General features: G+C 46.8%; 2 protein-coding genes across 2 annotated transcripts; one reads left to right on the forward strand and one right to left on the reverse strand.

Moving 5' to 3' along the window:
- Nucleotides 1–9,458: 9,458 nt before the first annotated feature.
- LOC123073842 (putative glutamine amidotransferase GAT1_2.1) lies at nt 9,459–12,605 on the forward strand. The gene is made up of 3 exons (XM_044496857.1): nt 9,459–9,649; nt 9,740–10,946; nt 12,346–12,605. The coding sequence occupies exons 1-3, from the start codon at nt 9,562–9,564 to the stop codon at nt 12,365–12,367; spliced, it is 1,317 nt and encodes a 438-aa protein (XP_044352792.1). The 5' UTR covers nt 9,459–9,561; the 3' UTR covers nt 12,368–12,605.
- A 10,344-nt stretch (nt 12,606–22,949) lies between these two features.
- Nucleotides 22,950–24,707, reverse strand: LOC123073843 (putative glutamine amidotransferase GAT1_2.1). The gene is made up of 2 exons (XM_044496858.1): nt 24,523–24,707; nt 22,950–24,434 (listed from the first exon to the last, which is right to left on the reverse strand). The coding sequence occupies exons 1-2, from the start codon at nt 24,608–24,610 to the stop codon at nt 23,197–23,199; spliced, it is 1,326 nt and encodes a 441-aa protein (XP_044352793.1). The 5' UTR covers nt 24,611–24,707; the 3' UTR covers nt 22,950–23,196.
- Nucleotides 24,708–26,336: the final 1,629 nt, after the last annotated feature.

The following is a 26,336-nucleotide window of genomic DNA, read 5'->3' on the forward strand; positions in this document are numbered from 1 at the left end:
ACTAAGTGATCACAACCATTTTATCGCATTAATCAATTGAACATAGTAAAATATACATTCGGATGAACCTAGAGCGATTTGTGTGTGTTGGGGGTAGGGCTAGCTCCTCCCCTTATGGTACTTGATGTTAGTATGAGAAAGGCAGAGGTTAGGAGCGGCGCTAGAGTAAATCTCATCTTAGCTCTGGAGTGGTATTGACAAAATGTATCCTTAATAGCCTTGACGGTTGGTTTGACTTATGAATTGTGAGCAAGAACAAGGATATGAAGAGTCTTCTTCTAGTCGGTGTGCTATTAATACTCACTACTGTAATCCAGAACTAGCAAGTGAAGATTAGATATATTCCGTACAGATTTAGTTCCAATTACACATAGTAATTTATGAGTAGACATATGCCCATAATTAACAAAGCAAATAAGTGATGTATTTCATGGATAAATATTTGTTCATATTTTTTAGAAAACAACTAGGTGTAGTAATTTGTAGATAATACTTCAATATCTTGGAGTTAGAATTATCTTTCAATTGCAAGGTCCTACTTAAACTGAACCCGGCCGATGATTTCCCGGTAGACTACCATGAAAAATGCATTGCATTTCCTTCTAGACTACCATGAAAAATGCATTGCATTACAGCTCTGCACATAGTTGTTAGTAAGTTGTTATGTCTACTCTTAACCCGAGAATGCATTGTGTTCCATATGCTTGCACATGTAGTCATATAACATATATTTTTCACAAATGCACCTTACTTGTGTTATTTCTTATTTGTTTTTCCAAAAGCAAAAAAAACCACAATCACCAACATGTCTAATTCTAGTGTACCTATGTCCTTGGAGAAGAAAATATATGCCTAGCAAATTATTAAGCAAGTGAATTTTCTGGCAAGTAGGTAGAGCAAATCACGTGATATCAAAATCTCTGTAGTAGAACTAAACAACAATAAGCAACCGTATGTATGTTTTAAAATGTGCACAATTTGTATTTGCAGCTAGCAGGTAGCTCTAAACATGTGCAGAAATTGTAGCTAGCTAACATGTACCAGATATACTAGTTCTTCAGCATTATTATTTTGGTAAAAATAGGCCGTGTTGATTTCCATTGAAACAAACGCGCCAAATCTAACATAGTATTACAGAATAATAACAAATCAAAAAAAAAGAAACAATTGTAATTTTACTCCTAGTTACAAAGAATACTAAAGTGGTGCCAAAACTAGCAATCATAAAGGACAAGAGAATCAAAAATAGTTTTTAAGCGCAAAAGCATACTTCATAATTACTAGAAGATTCTTCTTGTCGTTGGTGTCAACCATGCCTCCTTGCATATGCACCTTGTTGAGCAGCTGCACCCTTGCTTCATGGCTTATTTGAGTTGGATCTTTGTGCAACATCAACCATGAATTTATATGGTTATGTTACAAATAAAGATGGCAAACGCAATACCATTAGGGAATATATGTTTAAAGCACCCAACAGTTGGCCTTTCCAGATGGTGAAGCATACCATTAGTCCCCCATACAGCACCAGTTTTCGCTGAAATGCTGGAAGAGTATGGATCCATCCACCAAATAGGTCATCAATATTCTCATGCACTCTATTACGTTGAATGACACATGTCTGCCATACCAGATTGGTTAGTAAGAAACCAAATAACAGCTAATCCATGCTCTCTCTCTCTCTCCCTCTCTCCCTCTACCTCTCTCGCTCCCTCCCTCCCTCTCTCTCTCTCACCCACAAATACAATGTTCCATTCTAACCAAATTATTCTTGGTTACGATGCTAATCTAGCCACGCAACTTTATGGGTTTTTTTATTTTTGGGGGCACTATGCATGCATCTATCTCGCCACATTCACTCATCTGAGATGAAGATATAGATTGTGCACTAGTAGAAAAAGAGGCTTCCATACGCCCCCATTAGTCCCCAAAATAATTGAACCGCGACCAAAGGGGTCTTTAGTCGCGGTTCGGGAGGAGACCCGCGACCAACTATCTGGGCCCAGCGCGCTCGGTCGACAGCTGGCGGACGGGAGGGGCTTTAGTCCCGGTTGGCCTGGCCAACCGGGACTAAAGGTCCTCAGGCTGGCCCGAAGGCCATTAGTCGCGGTTGGCCAGACCAACCGGGACTAAAGGTTAGACCTTAGTCCCGGTTGGTCTGGCCAACCGCGACTAATGGGATTTGAGGCATTAGTACCGGTTCATGGCACGAACCGGTACTAAAGGCCTCATTTTCAAACTCTACCCCCCCCCCCTGATCGCCTTTTCAGTTTTAGAAAAAACAAAAGAAAATGATGGAAATGTCAAAAAAATAAAATAAAATAAGTTTCCCATGTGATATGTGGTCTAGTTGTTGGAAAAATTAACAAATATGAATTTCGACTTTATTTGCAAAATCTCTCTGGAATTTCTTAAAATGGGCATAACTTTTGCATACGAACTCGGATGAAAAAGTTTTTTATATGAAAAATCATCTACTCGAAAAGTTTTCAAAATCCTAAACATTTTCAAAATCCTAAAAAACCTAACAGAAAAAAGATATGGGGCTTTTAAGATCTGGAGAGGCAAAAAAATTCAAAAAAATTCAAATTGTGGTCAAACTGTGGTCAAACAATGGTCAAACTAATTATTCTAGAATATTAGTATTACTAAATAATTATTTCAGTTTTTTTAAAACTTTGGTCAAATCTGGTCAAACTGTGGTCAAACTAATTATTCCAGAAATATTAGTGTTACTAAATAATTATTGTTTTTTAAAACAATAGTTTCAAACTCAAACAGTGAAATGTGTCACTTCGCGCTCAAGCTAAATTCCTGAGGGTTAATAGAATTGACATCCTACTATTGTCAGGAAAGCAACAAGTGCAGACTTGGAAACGAGGGAGAATAGAACCCGGAAGTTAAGCGTGCTCAGGCTGGAGTAGTGAGAGGATGGGTGACCGTCCGGAAAGTTAGATGATTTGGAATGATGAGGGGTGATTAAAGATTAGAGGATAAATTGAGCAGTGATGAGGGGTGGTGATTAGAGGTTAAAATAATTCAGAAATTTGAAAATAAAAAAAAATAAAAAAAATTCGCAAAGAAACCAGGTTTAGGGGGGCTAAAACCCTAAACCTGCGGAGGAGGCCTTTAGTCCCGGTTAGCCACGAGAACCGGGACTAAAGGTCCTCCGCCCCGACGGACCCCTGGCGCCCACGTGGACGGGCCTTTAGTCCCGGTTAGCCACGAGAACCGGGACTAAAGCCTTTAGTCGCGGTTCGTAAGAGGCGCGACTAAAGAGGGGGGGGGGGGTCTTTAGTCGTGCATATTTAGTCCCGGTTGCACAGCCGGGACTAAAGGCCTTTGCGAACCGGGACTAAAGGCCCATTTTCTACCAGTGGTGGTTGTGAACTATCCATTTGTGTCTAGATACTTCCATTTCACTTTGACATCCTCATTCCCCAGTTCCACTGAGCTTACCAAATCTTGCAAATACCATTGTTGTGCTAGATCGCCATGTAATCTTCTTCTAAAGCTTGCAGTATGTAGTTATTCTGCCAAAATCTTCCTGGCTGTTACCTTCCTTGTGCAGGCAATAGTATACAATCTTGGAATTATGTTGCCAAGGATTTTCAATTGAATCAAGCATCTTCCCAGAAAATATTTTTGCTATCGTCAGCCTACAATTCTTTCGGAGCGTGTTTTTGGAATACATGGTTGACATTTACCAAGCTTTGCCAAAAAATGATCCTCTATCTCCCTCTTCCGCTGCACAATATATGTCTATGTAGATAATTTCTTGTAAGCATCCTTTGCCATTTACTTATACTGTTTTTTAGCTTCCGTAACAATTTGCAAAGTAGGCTCTGGTTCATTGTTTGCAAAATGCTGAATTTAGTGACCTCCAGTCTTTGGGAAAAAAATTATGAGAAATGTCACCTATTTATTCAAAGTTCGTAGCCCCCCCCCCCCCCCCCCTCTGAACTTAACTCCGAGCTAACACTCTTAGGAGCCACATGGAACCAAAGTTTTGCATAAACACTTACAGCAACCTGACCTGGCTAGAATGTGTGCAAATTTATTCGCCGATCGTCGCACCCAAGCAACACTAAAGTCCTGAAATGAAGTAAGCAAACCATTAATATCTTCAAATATTTGCCCATTAGCTGAAAGATCATTTTACTCACTCAGAATCTTATGAACCGCCACTTGTGAATCCGTCTCGAAAATCACTCTCTGAGTGCTAAGTTCTTGCACCAAGAAGATGGATCTCCAGCAAGCCATCAACGCCACCATCACCTATTTATTCAAAGTTCATAGGCCCCCACTGAAGTTAACTCCGAGCTAACACTCTCAGGAGCCACATGGAACCATGTTTTATATAAAAGACTTACAGCAACCTAACCTGAGTAGAATGTGTGTAACTTTATTCGCTGATCATCGCACCCAAGCAACACTAAAGTCCTGAAATGGAGTAAGCAAACCATTAATCTCTTCAACTATTTGCCCATTAGCTGAAACATCATTTTCCTAACTCATGATCTCATGAACCGCCACTTGTCAACCCGTCTCAAAAATCACTCTCTGAGTGCTAAGTTCTTGCGCCAAGAAGATGGCTCTCCGGCAAGCCATCAACTCTACCATCTGTGGATTAGTAGCGACTAATATTTTTTTGACAAACTTACTTTGAACCAGCTTACGAGACAATACTTTTTTTATTAGTTTCTTGCGAAAACATTTTGGCCCTTGTATAATCCATTCTCTTCACAACTCCTTTTGGGTCGTGCTCGTGAAAATTTCACCGAATTAACACTACCTTCCTTCCAATTGATATACCATTTTTTTCATCATGTGAGTTTTTTGTTGAAGTTTCCATTTATTATGAATTGGTAAGTCTGTCGACATAAATGGGAGTTCCTAGACAAGAGAAAAATAAAGGTGCCCACGTTGCAAGTAAATATTTCACTCTAGTGTTGTTTCTTAAACAACTATCACATGCATGCAATAAATTTATTCCGAAAAAGGCTTTAAGGCAACGACCACCAACTCCTGGGCTCCCTTGGCAATGCCCTCAAGAGGGGGAACGGCGCCATGCGTTGCCATCACCGCTTCCGATGAAACGGAACAAGATTTTCACGTGGAATGCTACCAGGGGATGCAAGTACGACAACGTCCTCAAGAGGAGAGCGACACCCATAGGTGTCATCGTCGCCGGTGCCGAAGCACAGAGCTTTCACCCAGTTGCATCCACCAGCCAAACAGGCGCCAAGCCGTTCACCACGGTGTAGCCAGGAACTCCATAACTAGAACTGGGCACCTCCTCACCCTTGACAAAGAAAGCACCAGAGCCTCCCTATGACGCATTCCTTGCCATCCGCACGACCGAGAAACGCAACGACCATCACTACCCGGTGACTCATCGGAGAACCCACCGAGTAGCCCGCCACCCGGGGCCGCCACCCCGACATTCCTCTTCGAACAACTCCGTGACACCACAATAGGCAGAAACCACCACTAGGCCGGGAAGCAACCACCTCCCCGCTAGCCCACAGGGTCCCACAACAAAGCCGACAAGAAAGGGGCCTTTGCCGGGTAGCACCGCCACCATAGCTACCCAGCGACTGCGAACTAGGCAGCAGGACTGGGGCCAGCCCTGACAAGGCAGGCGACCACACACCCGCATCCGAGCCCACACCACTGACCACCTGCTAGCAGCACCTCGGGAGAGAGGCGACAGCCAGTACCCCGTTCGATCTGGCGATTCTAGATCACGACATGGAGCTGCTCGGGCACCGGCAGCTCCGGACACCAGGCAGTCTCCACGCCCACAGTAGCTCCCACCGTAACCAACCACGGCCGCCATCGAGTCCGCCAACGTCGTCCACGCGCCCGTAGAGAGCCGCGGAGCCCTGACCACCATTGGATGCCAGCACCACGCAGCCACACCCAAGGTCGTCGGCCTACCTCCACCAGCCACCACTACCACCGAGATATAGCGGCAGCCGGCCCGCGTCGCCACCTTGAGCTAGGTGCCAGATCCGATGCTCTAGCCCCACGCCATGGCTCCAGGAGGTGCGCTCCTCCAGCAAGTAGCCCGCCACGCCACAGAGCCTGTCAGGCGCCGTCACCGAGCGGAGATCCGTCGCGCCGTCGCGCCCTACCCAAGTGCGGTGCCCCGGCCCAGCGAGCTTGCCCCGCGCCAAGCCCCATGCGTGGGGAGACGAGGAGGCCCGCCGCTGCCGGCGGCGGCCGGGTGAAGGATAGAAGGGGAGGGGGTGCAACCGGCGGCTGCGGTTCCTCCCGTCGCCTGCGAGAGCGAGGGATTGAGGAGGGGAAAGGAAAAGGAAAGAGCCAGCCCTCATGCATGCAATAAATTTCACCTCCAGTTCCATATGATTGCACATATAATCATATGAATGAAAATTCCCAGGAGCACTTAGGTGGTGGAGGGGGGGCAGCCCGGCCGCTCGATTCGTGAAGTAGTTGGATCCCGCACGAGGGCATAGTACGTTTTAAGCATGAGAAAATTCCGATTTTCTCGCTTGCTTGTACCAAGTTTCAGAGATAAAACTTTAAGCAATTTTATTTGTCGGTCATAGGCATAACATAAGTGTTTTTTATCGGTCAGCCATACTACGTTTCAACAGTTCAAACTTAACATACTTTTACAAAAATTCATCAAAATTTATTCAAAACAGATCTTATTTTAAAGCGCTGGTCACGAGAAACACGAATATGAAAACATAATTTAATTAGCACTTTTCGTCCAAAACATATAAAATTTTTAAAATCAAAAGCCAAAAAAAAAAGGCACACGCGAGAGACTCTGTGCCTCAGATCCTCCCCATCATATGAACATATATTTTGCCCAAACGCAACTCACTGCTCGTGTTCTTTCTTAATCACCCTCGGCAGACAGAGCTGTCGTATTCTCATGGGCCTATGTCCTTTGAGAAGAAAAGGCACGGCTAGGAACTAATTAAGCGAATCAATTTTCTCACCAATTAATAGCTAGAGCGGATCACGTGTGACCGAAATTAACTTGCTATAACTTGAAAAGCATGAAACAAGTAAAAGCACATGCATCATGTACTATTTATGATGCACATGTGCCCAATTTCATTAATCTCTTCTACTTATAAATACTTCAAAATAACATATGACGAACTACATCCTCATCGAAACACGGCCGAACTGGCTAAACATCTGACGCAATCCACGTTTAAGACGAGGATGAGCACGCACGCTGGAACGTAACATCAGCTGCGTGTCATCGGCCTACCCAGGATAACGACCAAACACGTTCGCATCTGCTCTCACTACTCACAAAATTTATCGAATTAAACCCAGTTAAATATAAGGCTAATTTGTCAAAATCAAGTGGCGAAGCAAGGATCACATGCCTCTAAGATTACTTTAGTCATGCTTGAATTTTCGAGCAAACATACTAGGTTTGAATAAGTTCATGTCTTACTGCCAAAACAAAAGTGAAAAAGATGAATGATCACCAAAGCACAGCATGGTGGTTCGGCACAAATTAAGGTTTGCTTATCATGTGTTTACCCAATGTACTGTTTAATTATGGGGCTGATAATAAGGTTCGAACAAGCGGAAGTTGCCAGTAGTATATTTGTTAGAAATAAAACTTGTTACATTAGTCGGAGACCATCCATGCATGACTATTTTGCTCTATCAGAAAGTGAAGGTATTCCAAATGAAGGATATTTTCAATTTGCTATAACTTCAAAAGCATGAAACAAGTAAAAACACATGCATCATGTACTATTTATGATGCACATGTGCCCAATTTCATTAATCTCTACTTATAAATACTTAAAAATAACATCCGTTTGAGCGATAGGTAATATGGATCAGAGGGAGTAACATTTTTTCATCCATAGTATCCTTCGTTCAACCTTAGGTACTTATCCTCCTTTTCTCTGTTTTGATTTTTCGCTCCTATCTCTGGTTTTTCCAAAAGTTATTTTTCCTCCGAAAACCGCCTTCATTGCCCCACCTTCAATTGATTTATCATTTTTCCCTTTGATAAAGCCAATAAGTGGTTACCAAAAAAAACTTAACATTTATTTTGGCAGGTAAATCACCGGCAGAAATTTATTAGGTAAGCACTTATGTACAAAATCATATTAATATGGGCAGGTAAATCACGGCCTAACATACTAGAATATTTATACCCAGTTGCAAAGCATTGGAAATTATCTATTTACCTAACAGAATTTTGGAGACATAGCCATTGTTTCAGCGCCCAGTGGTGACGGAGGCTGCATAGAGGGTTTTTTTTGCGGGAAATCTTTCAATCTATTCATTTTCAATTATGGCAGTACAACGAATACCGAAAATAATAAAAATTACATCCATATCCATAGACCACCTAGCGACGACTACAAGCGCTGAAGCAAGCCAAAGGCGCGCTGCTATCTTCGCCCCTCCATCGTCGGAGTTGGGCACAACTTGTTGTAGTAGATAGTCGGAAAGTCGTCGTGCTAAGGCCCCATAGGACCAGCGCACCAGAACAGGAATCGCCCCAGATGAAGAATAATGTAGATCGAAAGGATCAAATCTGAAGACACACGAACGTAGACGAACACCAACGAGATCCGAGCAAATCCACCAAAGATAGATCCGCCGGAGACACCTCCACACGCCCACAAATGATGCTAGACGCACCGCTGGAACAGGGGCTAGGCGGGGAGACCTTTATTTCATCTTCAGGGAGCCGCCGCCGTTTCGCCTTCCTGAGCAGAACACAAACCCTAACCAAACTGAAAGGAAAGACTAAAAACGAAGCCCTCCCGCCGGCCCTTGGCAGGATCCACCGCACCTCCATGGCCCTAGGGCCACCGAAGACGAGGCGGATCTGGTGCGACCTGTGTAGTCTGCGACGAAAACTTCCAATCTATTCCTCATGTGCCATGATAGTGCAAAAAATATCAGAAGTAACGAAAAATTACATCCTGATACGTAAAACATCTAGCGACGATAATGACCACTGGAGCGACCTGAACACAAACTCAAAGTTCATCTAATCCAAACAGAGCCCAAAGTTGACATGGCTTTCCGCCAGATTAGATCAATACTAATATGATTTTTATGTGATTGTGGGAAGAAGACTGAAGAGATTAGAGCAATTCGTAGCATATGCTGTGCTGGACTGCTGGATATGCGTCAATCACCAATGCTAACAAGTTTTAGTAATTTTTTTAAATGCTTATTTTTGGGTGCATGTAGCAATATCGAGCTTGGCCCTTTGACCTGCGGTGTGTGCACGCGGCGCCCAGACGGGGTTGCCCACCCACGTCGTAGGTAATGACGTCGGCACCAGTTAATTACTTCTAGTACCAAATGGTAGTAATGCGCTCCAGTATTGGAACTAAATAATTTTCGTGATAAGATCGATCCATCAGCGCTGCCTCCATCCATCATCCTGATCGCCTTCTATAAATACCTGAATCCAGATGCATCTTCCCCACCCAAGAAACTAACAAGAACACACCGACCTCCACACAAGTCCTTGTTCGGTTAAGGTTGAGAATTTGGAGGCAAGAGGAGGTAGGTAGCCTAGCCATGTCTCCCTCCCCTGATCTGATCCTCCCCCGCGTGCTCATCGTCTCCCGCCGCACCGTCCGCAAGAACAAGTTCGTCGACTTCGTCGGTATGTTTCGTCTTGACAAGTTTTGTCCTGTGCAAATATTGGTGGATTCGTTGGAAGAATGTTAACCTTTGCATGCATGGATTGATGCAGGGGAGTACCACCTGGACCTGGTGGTGAGCTACGGCGCGGTGCCGGTCATCGTGCCGCGGGTCGCCGGCGTGCACGCCATGCTCGACTCCTTCGAGCCCATCCACGGCGTGCTCCTCTGCGAGGGAGAGGACATCAACCCCTCCCTCTACGGCGCCGGCGGCGACGGCGACGGTGAAGGCTACGCGCTCTCGGCGGAGCAGCTCGAGGCCGTGCGGAGCCTCCACCCGAGCGACGCCGCCGTGGACAACGAGAAGGACTCCATCGAGCTCCTCCTCGCGCGCCGGTGCCTCGAGCGCAACGTCCCGTTCCTCGGCATCTGCCGCGGCTCGCAGGTGCTCAACGTCGCCTGCGGCGGCTCGCTCTACCAGGACGTCGAGCACGAGCTCCACCCCGCGGCCGACGCCGCCGTCTGCCACATGGACTACACCAACTACGACGGGCACCGGCACCCGGTGCGCGTGCTCCCCGGCACGCCGCTGCACGACTGGTTCGCGGAGTCGTTGCTTGATGGGGACCAGGTGATGGTGAACAGCTATCATCACCAGGGCGTGCGGCGCCTGGCCGACCGGTTCGTGCCGATGGCGCATGCGCCGGACGGGCTGATCGAAGGGTTCTACGACCCCGACGCGTACAACCCCGGCGACGGCAAGTTCATCATGGGGCTCCAGTTCCACCCGGAGCGCATGCGCAAGGAGGGCACCGACGAGTTCGACTACCCCGGCTGCGCCAAGGCCTACCAGGAGTTCGTCCGCGCGGTCGTGGCATACCAGGCGAAACTGGCCGCAGCGCACGTGCACGGCCGGAGCGCGGTCACCACGTCGCCCAAACTGAACCGGGAAGTAGAGAAGCAGCGCAAGGTGATCGGCCGGAGCTTCTCGCTCGCCAAGAACATGCACGCCTTCAGCGACAACACCGGCGCGCAGCATCCGGCGGAGCACCGGGACGGGGACCTCGATGTCGGCGCGGAGTTCCTGGAGTCGAACACGGCGTTGAGCGTGCAGCAGGAGAAGCGGCTGAAGCAGATGGGCGCAACGGTGAGGAACGCGTCAGGGTACATGAACAGGCTCAAGGTGAGCGAGGAGCGGGAGGCGGCGGCGCGGGCGCTCATGGCCAAGATGTCCGTCGCCCAGCTCGCCAGCCTCGCCGCCTTCTACCGCGCCATGGGCAACGTCTGCTCCGAGGTGCTCGACGCCAAGCTCCAGCCGCCAGTGGCGTAGCTGTAGGGTGGCCAGGGTGGTCCATGGACCACCCTGGAATTTGGCCCATTAGTTTAGTACTTCTCTGAAAAAAACATATCCATGCCCAACTCAGGTCTCAGCCCATATACATGGCTCGTTTCTTTCATCTCAGATACGCCTGTTATCTGTATGTACGCTGATCGTTCCTAATTCCCGACTCCCCGTCGTCTCCTCTTCCTCTAGTCTTCGGAGTCTGAAACCCTAGCGGCTAGCACCATCGCCTAGCGCAACTGCGCAAGGCCGGCACTCCGGCAGGGCACCCGCAGGCGATGACCGGACGACGGCCAGGCGGCCGGCGAAGGACGCGCGTCCCGGCGGTCAACGAAGGAACCGCGCCAGTACTGAACCGCGCACACACGCATAGGTACAGCCCCGTGCAATGCGCTAGTTGATTTCTTTTCTATTTCAATCCAGAGTATTAGAGTAAGATGTTTATTCTTCTCTAATTCAAAGCACAATTTCCTTTTCCTCTGAAGATTTGCGATTTGTCAATTATCAATTCAAAGCACAATTTTCTTTTTGCAACAAACATGGCATTGAAGTTCCTGTAATGGAGAATAATTATGTCCCTTATGGAAGATCAACACGGTTTGTGCAATCTCAAACAAATGCAGATCACTTTAGAAGGGAAATTTATATTGGGATTATTGATAAAACCAGTCAAGAGCTTGACAATCGGTTTGATGAGGTCAATATGGAGTTGCTTTCTTGTATGTCGGCCTTGAATCCTGCCAACTCATTTTCTGCTTTTGATGCACAAAAGGTACGTAGACTTGCTGAGTTCTACCCCAATGATTTTTCGAGCTCTGACTTGATGCACCTTGAAATGCAACTTGATAACTATATTGATGACATGAGAAAAGATGACAACTTCAAAGGCCTAGAAAATCTTGCTGATCTCTCAGTTAAGCTTGTTCAAACAAGGAGGCATATAGTTCATAATTTGGTTTACTTGCTTCTAAAATTGGTATTGCTTCTACCGGTGGCAACAACAAGTGTTGAAAGAGCATATTCTGCAATGAGTGTGGTCAAAAACAAGTTAAGAAACAAGATGGGTGATAGTCTTTTGGATGATTGCCTAGTCACATACATCGAACGAGATGCTTTCTCCAAAGTGAATGAAGATAATATAATTGAGACTTTCATGGTCTTGAGAAGGCGGTATACCGACAAATAAGGTGTGTTATATTTTACGCAAATGTAAGACTTGAACATGAATTTTAATATGCTTTGAAAGACCTTATTGATATGTGCTTTGGATATATTATGCGTGCATATGTTGGTTTGTTAAATTTGTGGTATATATTTTATTTTGTGCCAATTGGACCACCCTGACATAAAATCCTGGCTACGCCACTGCCAGCCGCCGTCTCTAACCGTGCACGAGTGATCTACCTGTGCTCTGTCTCTCTCTCTCTCTCTGAACCTGGCCGGAAATGCTTGCTAGTTCATCACAAATCCAAATGCTGCATGGCATTGGCATCTTGAATTAATTAACCCGTGTCCCATGATGTTGATGTTACACTTACTCGAGAAGTGTTTGTTGACTTTGTTTGTGTGTCCATACGTACTACAACACAATGCATGCTCAGGCGCCCGGCTCGCTGACTTTCGTGAGCTCTATCGTGACCTCGTAATCACATGAAAGATGAAGCGAGAAACTACTAAGTAGTACTTGAGTCTTGAAGTGTCTTTCTGATCTTCCCCTGGTACCTATCTTGTGTACCGTAGTTTCTTCCTCAAATTAACCAGTACAAATGGAAGATGATAACAAGCACATGTGTTCAACTCATCAATTTTACGGCTAGCATTTTTTTGGCATTCAGTAACATTCAGTTGGACAAAACAACATTTTTTGTCATGCTCCGTCCTAAAACCACCATTAGCAACATTCAGTTGGATAAAACAAAAACCGCCCCTTGATTGTTGGAGACTTTATATGCCAGAAAAGGAGTAGTAGCGAAGTTGTTGGTCACATGAGAAGTGCCGAAGCCACCCCGAGTGGACGGACACGGACGGTCTAGGAGCTTCATTCGAGGTGGTTGCCAACTAATTTGGGTCTTTCGCGATAAAAGACGGGTTAGAAAATCGTTTCTGGGAAGACATATGGCTGGGAAATTCCAATCTCTGAGAACAATACCCAGCCTTATACACCATTGCTCGTGATTAAAATAATACTATTGCACATGTGCACAGTTCGTCTCCGCCGAATATTTCGTTCAGGCGGGACTTGATTGCCCCCCGACTTATGTCATGGCATAATCTTCTATCCCGACTGGATTCGATTAACCTGACACAAGGCCGGGTTGTTTTTCGCTGGAACCTTACTACATCGGGGTCTTTCACAGTAGACTCTATCTATCGTGCGCTAATGCATTTTGAGGTACCAGTGAGTAATAACAAGAAAATTTGGAAGTCGAAGATTTCACTAAAAGTTAAAATCTTCATGTGGTATCTTCGTAGGGGAGTTGTGCTAACCAAAGACAACCTTGCATGACGCAACTGGCCAGGAAGTAAGCAGTGTTGCTTTTGTGCTCATGACGAGACAATCAAGCACCTCTTTTTTCAATGCAAGTTCTACATGGTCAGTCATCCAAATCGCGTCAAATTTGTATCCGCCCATAAGTGTTGCCAATATATTTGATCATTGATTGGACGGTATTTCAAATAAGTTCAAAACGCTAATAAGGGTGGGAGCGTATGCCTTACTTTGGTCGCTTTGGCCATGTAAACATAATTTAATTTTTAAGGACAAAAATGCTTCTCCTCTACAGGTTATTTTCCGTTGTACGCACTTGCTTCGTATGTGGTCTACGCTACAACGACAGGAGCACCAACCGTTGTTCAAGGCGTTGTGTACGCGGTTGGACCAGGCGGCTATGGAGGTTTTTTTTTCCAACATGGGTGGCATCATAACTTCTGAATCGATCTACCTCCATTTTTGACATAGGTATAGTGTCGGTCTATAAGACTCTACTGTTGTCGACTTGTCATTTTTGTTACTTTTCCTTTCGACAGACTTTTGTTGTTTGGCTTTGTGCATCCTAGTTATGCAGAGGCCGGGTGGTACTCATAATGTTTTCTATCCACTTGATGCTACATTTTGAGATAATAAAAGCACCCTTTATAAAAAAAACTAACATGGGTAGAGAACTGCTAGTGCCACACTGATGTGCAGCAGAACCGGCCCGGTGATCAGACCGAAGAAAAACAGACCGTTCCAGCAGTCGAAACGGAAAATCCCGGAACCCGCAACTGCGGTGGTTCTTCAGGCCTTGCAGACCTTTCGAGCAATCAAACTGAAAAAAATCGGACGAACCAGTTAAAAACCAGTGAACCGAGCGGTTTATGCAGAACCATGGGGTTCAATGTTGTTTCCTCAAAAGCCCATCAATCCAATTCATTTGCCGTGAGTAAGCCAAGGATGAAAAGAAAAAGAGGATCCCGCAAAAAACAGAGAGGAAAAAACCATCCTTTGTATGGTTCAGATGAAATCCACAACTACGGAGCCACTAATCCGCGGAAGTCCCCTTCTACTCCCAAGCTCAATGAGCTCGGGATGAACAAGGAAGTCCCCAAAAAATGAAAAAAAATCCAAAATATCCTGATTTTTTTTGGTGCAAACGTTGACAAATGTTCTTGGTGCTTGTAAATTATAACCCCGAAATAACATTCGTGGAAGTCATGAAAAAAACAAAAACAGCACTCCAAAATACTTACGAAAATAGCATTTTTGGAGTGTTGATTTTTTTTACCATGACTTTCACGAATGTTATTTCGGGATAAAAAATTTGCAAGCATTGAGAACATTTGTCTAAGTTTGCACCAGATACTTTTAGAATTTTTTAGTATCTATTTTGATTTTACTGTTAATTAGGGAGCATATAAGCTCGGGAGTAGATACTCTGTGTCCACTAATCCGCTGCAGAGTATAGCCCAACTAGCTAGATATAGTGTCCTATCTCTTTTTTTCTCTTCGTGTGGGGAGATATAATTTCCTCGGGAGTGGAAAAACCACAGAAGACCTTTTTGTTAAAAAAATGACTTAGAAAGTGATCAAACTGGCTCAACACTTACGTGTCCACGTTTAACATGACGACGAATTACGGTAGGTTGGACGTACATATTAGCAGCCTGTTATTGGCAGGCGCCGGGGATGTCACCTCCTTCCTCCCCTCCCTCCATCACCGCCGGGGGACGCCGCCAGCTGGGCTAAGCCCGAGGGCTGATGGATGTGGCGGGGGTCCCTCTCTCCTATGGCATGGGCCGGCTAAGCCCGAGGGCCGATGGATGTGGCGGGGGTCTCTCTCTCCCTGTGGCATGGGGGTACGGGGCCCCTCGGCGTGAGGAGGAGCAATCATTTGGGTCTTGGCAGTGCGGCGGCCGACCTTGCTTCAGGCGGCGGTGGGCCATCTGACCTCGGATCAGCGGCGGCGTGGTGGGCCTGGTGGATGAGTCTGCTGCATGCATGGTTTGGCCTCCAGTCAGATCAGATCTGGCCGGTGTGGCTTGCTCGATGCGCGGTGGCGGAGAACGTTGGCAGTCCTGTGCACACGATGCTGGATGGAGGTTTGTTGAGAAGATACAGGTGATCGAAAACCTTGCTCTCGGCTAGTTGCCATGGCTGGCATGGCAGCGCTCTTCTGTGCCGTCCCCTTCTTGAAGGCATAGCCGTGGAGAAGTTTCAAACCTCTTTCCGCTTCCTCGGGGGAAACCCTAGATTAGTCGATCGGATGATGGCAGCGCTCTTGTGTCGTTTCCCCCTTGGGGGCGTCATTCTTTGAGGTGCGCATTGGCTCGAGGGACCAGTGGACGGTTTCAGCGGTGGAGCGGCGTTTCATGTGACTCATCGATGACGTGGAGTCTCGGCGGCATGGTGCTGCAGGGTCTCGGCGACAGATGTGTGATGAAGGACGCGCGTAGGGAGGTGGCGTGTCTGGTGTCGTGGGGGTGTCGACGGCAGGCCCGACAAGGTCGATGCGCCAATACCTCCTCTGAAGATGGATCGGTGGAGGGCGATGGAGGCGGCCTCTGCACCGTGTGCATGCGGTGCCCACTGGGACTGTGCTGGATCATTGTGTGCCTTAGACCCACTGATTGCGCCTTGGTTGAAACCTCACGCTTAGATGTTCGGTTTTGGTGTGAGGTCTTGGCAGGCGGCCTGGATAATACGCACCCCTTCATCAAGTTGTTAGGAGTAGCGACACATGTTGCCATGACGGTGGCCTCAGACTTATTGATGTATTACTTTGTAAGAGCATCTACAGCTGGACTTGACAAATTCGCCCCCTATACGCCCGCGAACGCGCCCGGGCTGGCTCGCGGACGCATCCGGACGGGCACTCATATTTCGCTCCTGGCATACGGATATCTCAAATCCAGACTCTTAAATCCATACATGTTGATCATACAAGCCAATGTCGCACGTAAATAACAAATGTTGGTACTGAGCATGATTATGTGTCGAATCTGAGGAGTCGAAGAAGTCATCTTAAATCATTTGATCAAGCGTTGTCGGTCCATACTCCTCGTAGGACGAAGCATCGGAATCCATCGTTTTCTCTAATAAAATCACAAAAAATCCGGTCAGACAATGTGTCGAACACATCAAGCGCAAGGCGGAGCCAGAGAGTTGTCGGACGTACCATGGTGCCGTTCGGGCCGGCGACAACGACCCCCGCGGCATGGACGGGTGAGAGGACTGCTCTGCCAGAGCTGGCGGGACAGAAGCTAGGAACGGCTGCGGAGTGGGTGTGAAGGCGCAGAGGGGGAACAAGAGAGGAAGAGCAAATGGATCCAGCAGCTCTGGGGTGGATATGGTGCAATTTGGCGTGGGGTCGGGCTGTCGGGTCTGATGTCGCGGGCGCGCCCGGATGTCTCCATATCTGCCCCATATTTGGGATAGATATGAGGGGTACCGGTCAGCCCGACCGTTTGAGACTCGTTTGAGGCGCCCGTCTGGGTCACATTTCATGACATGTCAGTGACCCCCGGGCGTTTGAGGCCCATTTGAGGCGCCCGTCTGGATCGACATTTCATGACCGGTCAGTGACTGGACGGGCCGCCCGGGTGTTTAAGCCAGTTTTGGGACACCTGGTTGTAGATGCTCTAAAGTCTTGGCAATAATTAATAAAAGGCCTTAATAAACTGACTGTATGCATTACCCTGATGCAGAGGTCGAGGGTCATCCTCCTTTTAAAAAAAAATTTGGTGGGAACCAACTTATGTTGGATGGGTAGCATAACAGGTATTTTCTGCCCACCAGAGTTCAAGGCCTAGAGTTGACACCAGTGTTCGCATTTTTCTAGATTTATTTTAGGCCTTTCATCGATGTGCTTTCAGTGGGATGAGGAGTTCCCATCGACTACAAAGACATCTGTGGCGACTTCGTCAATATCAGTAAGATGTGCCGGTTCAGTCTCTCGGAAGTCCGAATAAGGTAGGGTGTGCGTGTGTGCATTAATAGAAATGAGTGTATATGTATGAGCGTCTACGTTTGCACTGTGTTCCCAACAAATAAACACTTTGTTTCCAAAAAGCAAATAAACACTTTGTATGCAGGTAGTCTGATCAAATCAAACGGGATGACCGAATATCTAGATAGGTAGGCGTGGTGCAACAGCAGGCTGCAGCCCTTCTTCTAGTGCTTCTGCTGGTGGCGGCGTAGCAGGCTCCTCCGACGAGTCGCCGTCTCCGGTACGTGCGAGCAAGCCACACCCAAAACGCGGCGAGGCCGACGATGATGAGGCCGAATACGGCGGTGCACCCGGCCAGCATGCGGTCGTCCTTGACGCCGGACCCCAGCACGGGGATCACTATGACAGTGATGCCTACGCCGACGCCGTTTCCTACGTTGACAAGTTTGTCGGCGACTGCTACGGGCGTGCGCGGCAGGAACAGCTCCGCGTAGAACCTGATCAGGTAGAGCAGCGACCAGTAGAAGCCGCAGGAGAGCGCCAGAGGCAACCGCCACGGCGCGCCGCGGAAGAAGGAGCGAAAGCCCTGCCCCTGTAACGATACCAAGCCGTATAGACCAGCAGTGATGAAGGCAGGCCACGCGATCTGCACGGAGACGGCCATCATCCAGATTTTGTGACGGGGTTCGTGTGCCAGCGACTCCCCCAGCGTCGGCGCCGGCGCCTGCGCCGGCAGTGCAGCCATGGATCGATGTGGTTCGAGTACCAGATTGTGTAGGCGTGTGGATTTGTTCCGGGGGTACATGGTAATGTTATACGTAATGTAATAACTATAGAGGGCAAGTCTTGTTCCGACTACTGAAGGTATATGGAAACAGTAACCATGATAGATGTTTAAGGTAGGAAAGGGCACGTCTCAGGAAACGTTAGGAAAGGGAAGATGTCAAGCAGGAAAATTTTGTTACATGCCTTAACTTATGATTCGCAACAGCAGTTTTGTCGAAGTCCATTTTGGGCTAGTTTCGGTGAAGTCTAAGAGCTACTCTAACGGATTCCATATTCCCATCCGAAAGAGTCGAAGAGTTTTGGCCTTGGAAGTCACTCTAGGGGATTCTTTCGGATGCCAATAGCCAGCGAACGTTCGCTCGGAGGGGTGGCATTTGGGAAAGTTTTTGCTGGCAGTTTCTTCTGAACAGTATGACAATTTCTTCGGAGAAAGTTATTTTCTTCTAAACATTGTCACCGTTTGATCTCGTCGCAACTCAAACTGCTAGCAAAAAGTGTTCGTTTTCCGTTCCCCTCGCAGCCAAGTGACGTACTCCTTCTGTCTCATAATATAAAAGTGTTTTTGACACTAGATAATGTAAAAAACGTTCTAATATTATGGGACGGAAGGAGTAAAATCTAAAAAGAAAAAGGAAAAAACTGAAGAAGAAAATTGCACGTATCTTAATGTAAAATCTTATGAATATAGCATCGACTGAGCCTTAAAAAGTCTCAGTCAACTGAGATTTAGCATTATTGATCACCCTCAACTATCCCCTGTCATTTTGGCACTTTTCAAAATATAAGGCTCATTAGAGCTCGTGCGCCAGTGACTTTTTGAACCATATTCTTCTATCTCCACAAGTGAATGAAACTCACGATGGGAATATGCCAATGTTACCGTTGGGACATTGGTCCTGCCATGATTTCATGGCCGATGGGTCTTTTGGGTTGACTTCATTAAAAACTAGCTAATACCCCGCGCGTAGCTGCGGGAATTCATAGAAATATATGTGATCAATATTTGTGTAGTGAAGAAGAGTTGTTCAACTAATATGACAGATGCAAGGCAAAATATGGATACTGTACTAAGATATAGTTTGCATTTTTTCATGAATAATTCAATGTTTAAATGTAAACATGATACCATCCGAGAGAGTTAGACCTGAATCCATTCTTTCTAAATTTCAGATTAAAAGTTGAATTGCTATTACGATCGGTGCCTTCCCGGAAATTAGTTGAAAATGTGTAACTGGATAATATATTGTTGTGGTTTTTTCATAGTATTCCTTTTTTGGACGATGTTTCATAGTATTCTTGATATTTGCAATTTCACCATTATATGTATGTGAACTTGGTCAGCCAAACAAACTAAGTATTTCCCTAACATCGTTCCATGATTTTGGCGTCATTTTTTTTGTGGGCCGATCTAGAATGTCATCCTCGGGTGAAGACTAATGTTGTTCGTTAATTAGGGTTGCAGCACTGATAAAAAAAAGGAAAGTTGTGGAGAGAATAATCATTAATAGAGGTATTGTCAATACCCTATCAGTTCACGCAGAATCAATAATTAGTAGGTGCAGAATGAACTTGGAGGGCAGAGATTGTTCAAGTTCTGAGAATTGTTGACAAATTAGATTACTCGTAGTCAATTATGCCAGCCAGATTCACTCTCGCGAGCCGCGGTGGCTAACTCGAAAATATTCTAGAAATAAAATGGAGTAACAATTCTTCATTCAATTTTTTTAGGTAGCTGAGACATTTCTTAAGTATCTAATAGGCAATGTAGCAAGCTTGGATAAATGGTGCTAAAATAAATTTGCACAATATAATACATAGTACATTAGTTGCTAATTTATTGAACCAAAACAGGAGTACATTAGTTGCTAATTTAGTGAAACAAAATAGGAGAGATCGGTATAATTCAACACACGCACAACCCTTTGTTTGATTCTTGCCCTTAATCAGTCTGCATACTCACGTTGCATGCAGAAGGAATAATGTCAATGAAAAGCAGACTAACATATGAAGATGCGTTGATGCTGCGGTGAGCGAGTGAAAGGGGGCTAGCAATAGAGTTCATCCCGCCGCACAATAGATGGATACATGTATACACCCGGGCAGGGATCAGCGTGCTTTTATGGTATGGCCATTGGTTGCCCTCCAACCATGGCGACCATCATTGCCGCGTGCACTGCTGCGTAGCAGCCATGGGCGTGATCCCTTGACGACGACCTACTCCTTCCTCTTGCATCCCTTGTCCTGCTTTTCACTGTCTTCATCTGCTCTTCAGTGCATCAATCCCTCCTTCCCTAGAAAGAATGGCGCAGCTCCACTTATAGCGCAATGACAGCAACAACTCTGATGTGTCGACAACAACGTTTTTTTATAACGGGAGATTTCATTTCGCGGCAGCTCATCTCAAACACAACAGCCGCTATCGCGGGCAATAGCAACCCCTAAGCCATTTAGCAGGAAAGCATTTTCATCAGAAAAATAAGGGATCTTCAATAGGAAAACAGAGGATCTTCAGTGGGAAAAAGGTTTATTGGAACAAAGTTGACTGAAAGTGAGAAGCACTACATCAGAACTGGTGAAGAGCTGAAGATTGACATGGTGTTGCCTGGAACCTGGTCGCCGCCTCGCTCATCATTGTCTCTGGCTTGCCATCTGATCCCTGGTCGCCGCCTTGCTGCCTCACCCGTTGCTGCCTCCAGCTTGCGCCGAAGTAGCCGCCGGCCCGCTGAGCCACCGCAACCTGTTAATACGGGAGGGGGTGAAGGGTGCTCGACCGCCGCTGTCTCCAGGAACCGTGGGCATGTGAGGCAGTGACGGAAGCGGGAGGGACGGGGGAGAAAATAGACGGGCAGTAAGAAGAATCGCTCACCTGGAATCGTCCCAGCCTACTCCTCCGGCACCTTTTCTTGGTGAGGCCGGACCGACCGGGGACCTGCAATATATAGCACCTTCGTCGATGTCGATTACCCCTGGATCGATCTTTTTCCTTCCTTATTACTGGAAAAATATTAAACGGAGGTTGATGAATAATATTTGATGGAGAAGGTGAAAAGGAAGAAGGAAATCAATAATAGGTGGATGTGTAATTACCGTGGAGAAGATTATGGAAACAATATATGATAGGCTGAGGAATAAGATTTGGTGGAAACGGTAAATAGGAAGAGGGAAATTAATGGGCGGGAGAGTAATTACCATGGGGAAGATTAGAGGTGCTGCCGTGGAGAAGACGGGAAGTCCCGAACAGATGTTTCAGGAGAGAGAAAAATGATGAAAGCAGATAGCTATTCGTAACTGAACGATGAGATGTCATGCATGCTGAGGTGGACTATCTGCATGTTGAGAGAATGACTTGTAGTGTGGAGCAACTTCTTAAGAATGTAAGATTGGATCAGACGAGCCGGTCACCAGCGGCCCACCCGGACAAAAGGGTCAACCCAAATTCAGTTGCCTAAGGATATAGTCTGCCGTTACAATGCACATGCCTTTGCAAGGTTGTGACCCATGTGCTTATATGAAAACTTCAAACTATTGACCAAGACTGTTTTTTTTCAAAGTTGCAAATATGCTACCTTATGATGCGAACAATTCATGGTAGAAATAGAAATCGAGGGGCATATTCTTTGAACAACAAATTCTTAATATCCTAACATACTAAAAATCCCAACAGCTAAATGATGCTAGAAATAACGTTGTTTTGTAAATGCCACTTATTCTTGTTTTTTCTTTGCTACTTATTCTTGTGCTATCTAGTATTAAAATGGGTCCAACTGGATGGACTATTGGGCCGTCTCCAATGCTCCATGTCCCCCCTATATAGTACGTAGAGAATAGAGAAAGAGGCCAACAAGGACCAATGCTGTGGTCCGGCCCATTCCCATCCTAACATAAAACCAGTAGCGCCGTGCAAGTGCTGCCTACGTTTTGGTCAAAAAAGAAGTGCTGCCTACTCTACCCTGGGCTGCACCATAGTTATCGCACTGATCTAGAGTTACTCTTGAACACTCAATATAGCGATATGTATCGTGCCTCCGCCTGCTGGCCAAGTGTTGCGGCAGAGCTGCAACCTGTTGGCCATGCATGCATGCCACCAATTCGTTCGTTGGTGCATTTTCCCCGGCACATCAGGGTGCCAGTAGCAGTTCTCTTCCCAAGTTAGTTGGCAACTACCCTGAATGAAGCTCCTAGACCGTCCGTGGCCATCAGCTGTGCCTTTGGCGCTTCCCATGTGACCAAAAACTTTGCTATACTACTCTTTTTCTGGCGTCATGCAGATGCGGCGATAAGTTTTTGTTTTGTCCAACTGAATGTTACTTACTATTACTCCCTCCGTTCCTAAATATTTGTCTTTCTAGAGGTTTCAAATGATGACTACATACGGAACAAAATGAGTGAATCTACACTTTAAAATATGTCTATATACATCCGTATGTGGTGATCATTTGAAATCTCTAGAAAGACAAATATTTAGGAACGGAGGGAGTACTAGCCAGTAGTGGTTTGAGAACGGAGGTTGCTAAAAAAAATGCTAGCCGTCCAATTGATGAAGTCAACACTTGTTTTAGCTTTTTTTCTTGAAAGATTTTTGATCTATTTATCAACGTGGAGGTACTCCCTCGTGTTCTTTTTGCATATAAATTTTGTCCAAGTTAAACTGTCTTTACTTTGACCAAACTATAGAGAAATGTATCAACATTCATAATGCCAAATTAATATTGTTAGATTCGTTGTGAAATGGTGTTTCATTGTAGTATATGTATTTGGTATATTGTATACGAGGGGATGACCACCGGATCAGATTGACACCTCAATTACGAACGATCTACACTACTTACTCTCTCCGTCTTTCCTTTGAGCTCATCAAAGTCAGCGGCTAGATGCCTTGTACGGACACTGAAACAAAGTCAACTAACACTTCCCGAGTTACTACATGCATCAACATCACGGTTTAATTAATTCAGGATGTCTTGCAACATTTGAATTTCTGATGAACCAAGCAAGCATTTCCGGCCAGGTTCACAGGTCACTCGTGCAGGGTTGGAGACGGCGGCTGGAGCTTGGCGTCGAGCACCTCGGAGCAGACGTTGCCCATGGCGCGGTAGAAGGCGGCGAGGCTGGCGAGCTGGGCCACCGACATCTTGGCCATGAGCGCCCGCGCCGCCGCCTCCCGCTCCTCGCTCACCTTGAGCCTGTTCATGTACCCCGACGCGTTCCTCACCGTCGCGCCCATCTGCTTCAGCCGCTTCTCCTGCTGCACGCTCAGCGCCGTCTTCGACTCCAGGAACTCCGCGCCGGCGTCAAGGTCCCCGTCCCGGTGCTCCGCCGTCTGTTGCACGCCGGTGTTGTTGCCAAAGACGTGCATGTTCTTGGCGAGCGAGAGGCTCCGGACGAGGACCTTGCGCTGCTTATCCATTTCCCTGTTCAGTTCGGCCGGCGTGGTGACCGCGCTCTGGACGTGGGCATGAGCATGCGCGGCGGCCAGCTTCCCCTGGTATGCCACGACCGCGCGGACGAACTCCTGGTAGGCCTTGGCACAGCCGGGGTAGTCGAACTCGTCGGAGCCCTCCTTGCGCATGCGCTCCGGGTGGAACTGGAGCCCCATGATGAACTTGCCGTCGCCGGGGTTGTACGCGTCGGGGTCGTAGAACCCTTCGATCAGGCCGTCCGGCGCATGCGCCATCGGCACGAACCGATCGGCCAGCCGCCGCACGCCCTGGTGGTGGTAGCTGTTCACCATCAGTTGGTCGCCGTCGAGCAGCGACTCCGCGAACCAGTCGTGCAGCGGCGTGCAGGGGAGCACGCGCACCGGGTGCCGGTGCCCGTCGTAGTTGGCGTAGTCCATGTGGCAGACGGCGGCGTCGGCAGTCGCGGGGTGGAGCTCGTGCTGGACGTCCTGGTAGAGCGAGCCGCCGCAGGCGACGTTGAGCACCTGCGAGCCGCGGCAGATGCCGAGGAACGGGACGCTGCGCTCGAGGCAGCGGCGCGCGAGGAGGAGCTCGATGGAGTCCTTCTCGTGGTCCACGGCGGCGTCGCTCGGGTGGAGGCTCCTCACGGCCTCGAGCTGCTCCTGCGAGAGCGCGTCGCCTTCACCGTCGCCGTCGCCGCCGGCGTCGTAGAGGGAGGGGTCGATGTCCTCGCCCTCGCAGAGGAGCACGCCGTGGATGGGCTCGAAGGAGTCGAGCATGGCGTGCACGCCGGCGACCCGCGGCACGATGACCGGCACCGCGCCGTAGCCCACCACCAGGTCCAGGTGGTACTCCCCTGCATCCATCCATGGCCAAATGTCAGCATTCTTCCAACGCATCCAACACTTTCCCAAGATGGATGAAGTGATGAACAAGAAACTCACCGACGAAGTCGACGAACTTGTTCTTGCGGACGGTGCGCCTGGAGACGATGAGCACGCGGGGGAGGATCACATCAGGGGAGGGAGACATGGCTTGCTACCTCTTGCCTCGAAATTCTCAACCAGAAGTGATTCCTTGTTAACCGAAGGACTTGTGTGGAGGTTGAAGATCAATGGTTGGTTTTCTTGGATTCGTGTGGGGAAGATGTATCTGGATCGACGTATTTATAGAAGGCAATCGGGGGCGGTAGCTGATGCAGCAATCTTATCACGAAATCATCCTTGCTCTGAGTAAAATATGATTTAGTGCCAAAACTGGAGCGTATTACCATGCGCGTCAGGACGAGGAAACTTGCGCCCACGTCATTAACGACCTCTGTGTGCAGTGCAACACCGTCTAGCCGCTGCGTGCAGACACCAGAGGTCAAAGGGACCAAGTGCGGTATTGCTACGTACACCCAAAAGTAAGTTTTTTTCTTTTTCTCATTGAAAATACACTCTAGCTGGCCAGCACTCGTGATTGACGCATATCCAGCAGTCCAGCACAGTATATGCTACGGATTGCTCTAATCTCTTCAGTCTTCATCCCACAATGACATAAAAATCATACTATTTATTTATTTAATCTGACAGAAAGCCATGTCAACTTTGGGCTCTATTTGGATTAGATGAACTTTGAGTTTGTATACGCTCCTTCAGTGCTTATAGTCGTCGCTAGGTGTTCTACGGATCTGGATGTAATTTTTGTTGTTTCTGATATATTTTTACTGCCACGACACATGATGAATAGGTTAAAAGTTTTTCCGGAAGAATAAAAAAACAGCTACTACAGCTCGCACCATCCTCTACTGAACCTCCATCACCACTGGGCCTAAGACAATGGCTATGTTTCCAAAATTCTGATAGTTAAATAGATAATCGCCAATGCATTGCAACAGGGTATAAATATTTTAACATGTTAGCCCATTATTTACCTGCCCATATTAATATGATTATGTAAATAAGTGTTTACCAAATAAATTTTTGCATGTGACTTACCTGCCAAAATAAGTTTTAGGATTTTATTTGGTAAGCACTTATTGGCCTACCAAAGGAAAAAAATGATAAGTCAATAGACGGTGTGGCAATTAAGACAGTTTTCAGAGGGGAAACATTTTTTTAAACCAGAGATATGAGCGAAAAAATCAAAATGAAGAAAAGGAGGAGAAGTACCTAAGGTTGAATGAAGGATAATGTGGACGAAAAAATGCTACTCCATCCGATCCATATTACTTCCCTCAAACGAATGTTATTTTTCGGTACTTATAAATAGAAGAGATAAATGAAATTGGGCAAATGCTCATAATAAATTGTACAAGATGCATGTGTTTTTACTTGTTTAATGGTTTCCAAGTTAGAGCAAATTGGAAATATCCTTCCTTTGGAATATTTGAGACATTCTTATCGACCCATTAGAAGCAACCCTTAATTTGTGAGAAATCGGCAAATCGCCATGCTGTTTTGGTGATCATTCGTCTATTTCAATTTTGTTTTGGCAATATAAGACATGAACTTGTTCAGACGTAGCATTTTTGCTTCAAGAATCTAGCATGACTAACGTTATCTTAGAGGCATGTGCTTCTTGCTTCGCCACATGATTTTGACAAATTAGCCATGTAATTTAAATGGGTTTAATTTGATAAATTTTGTGAGTAGTGAGAGCAGATGCGTACGTGTTTGGTCGTTATCCTGGGCAGGCCGATGACACGCAGCTGATGTGTACGCCAGCGGCCAGCGTGCGCGCTCGTCTTTGTCTTAAACGTGGAACAGGTCAGATG

Source organism: Triticum aestivum, chromosome 3D (assembly GCF_018294505.1).
Source record: "Triticum aestivum cultivar Chinese Spring chromosome 3D, IWGSC CS RefSeq v2.1, whole genome shotgun sequence".
Taxonomy (NCBI): domain Eukaryota; kingdom Viridiplantae; phylum Streptophyta; class Magnoliopsida; order Poales; family Poaceae; genus Triticum; species Triticum aestivum.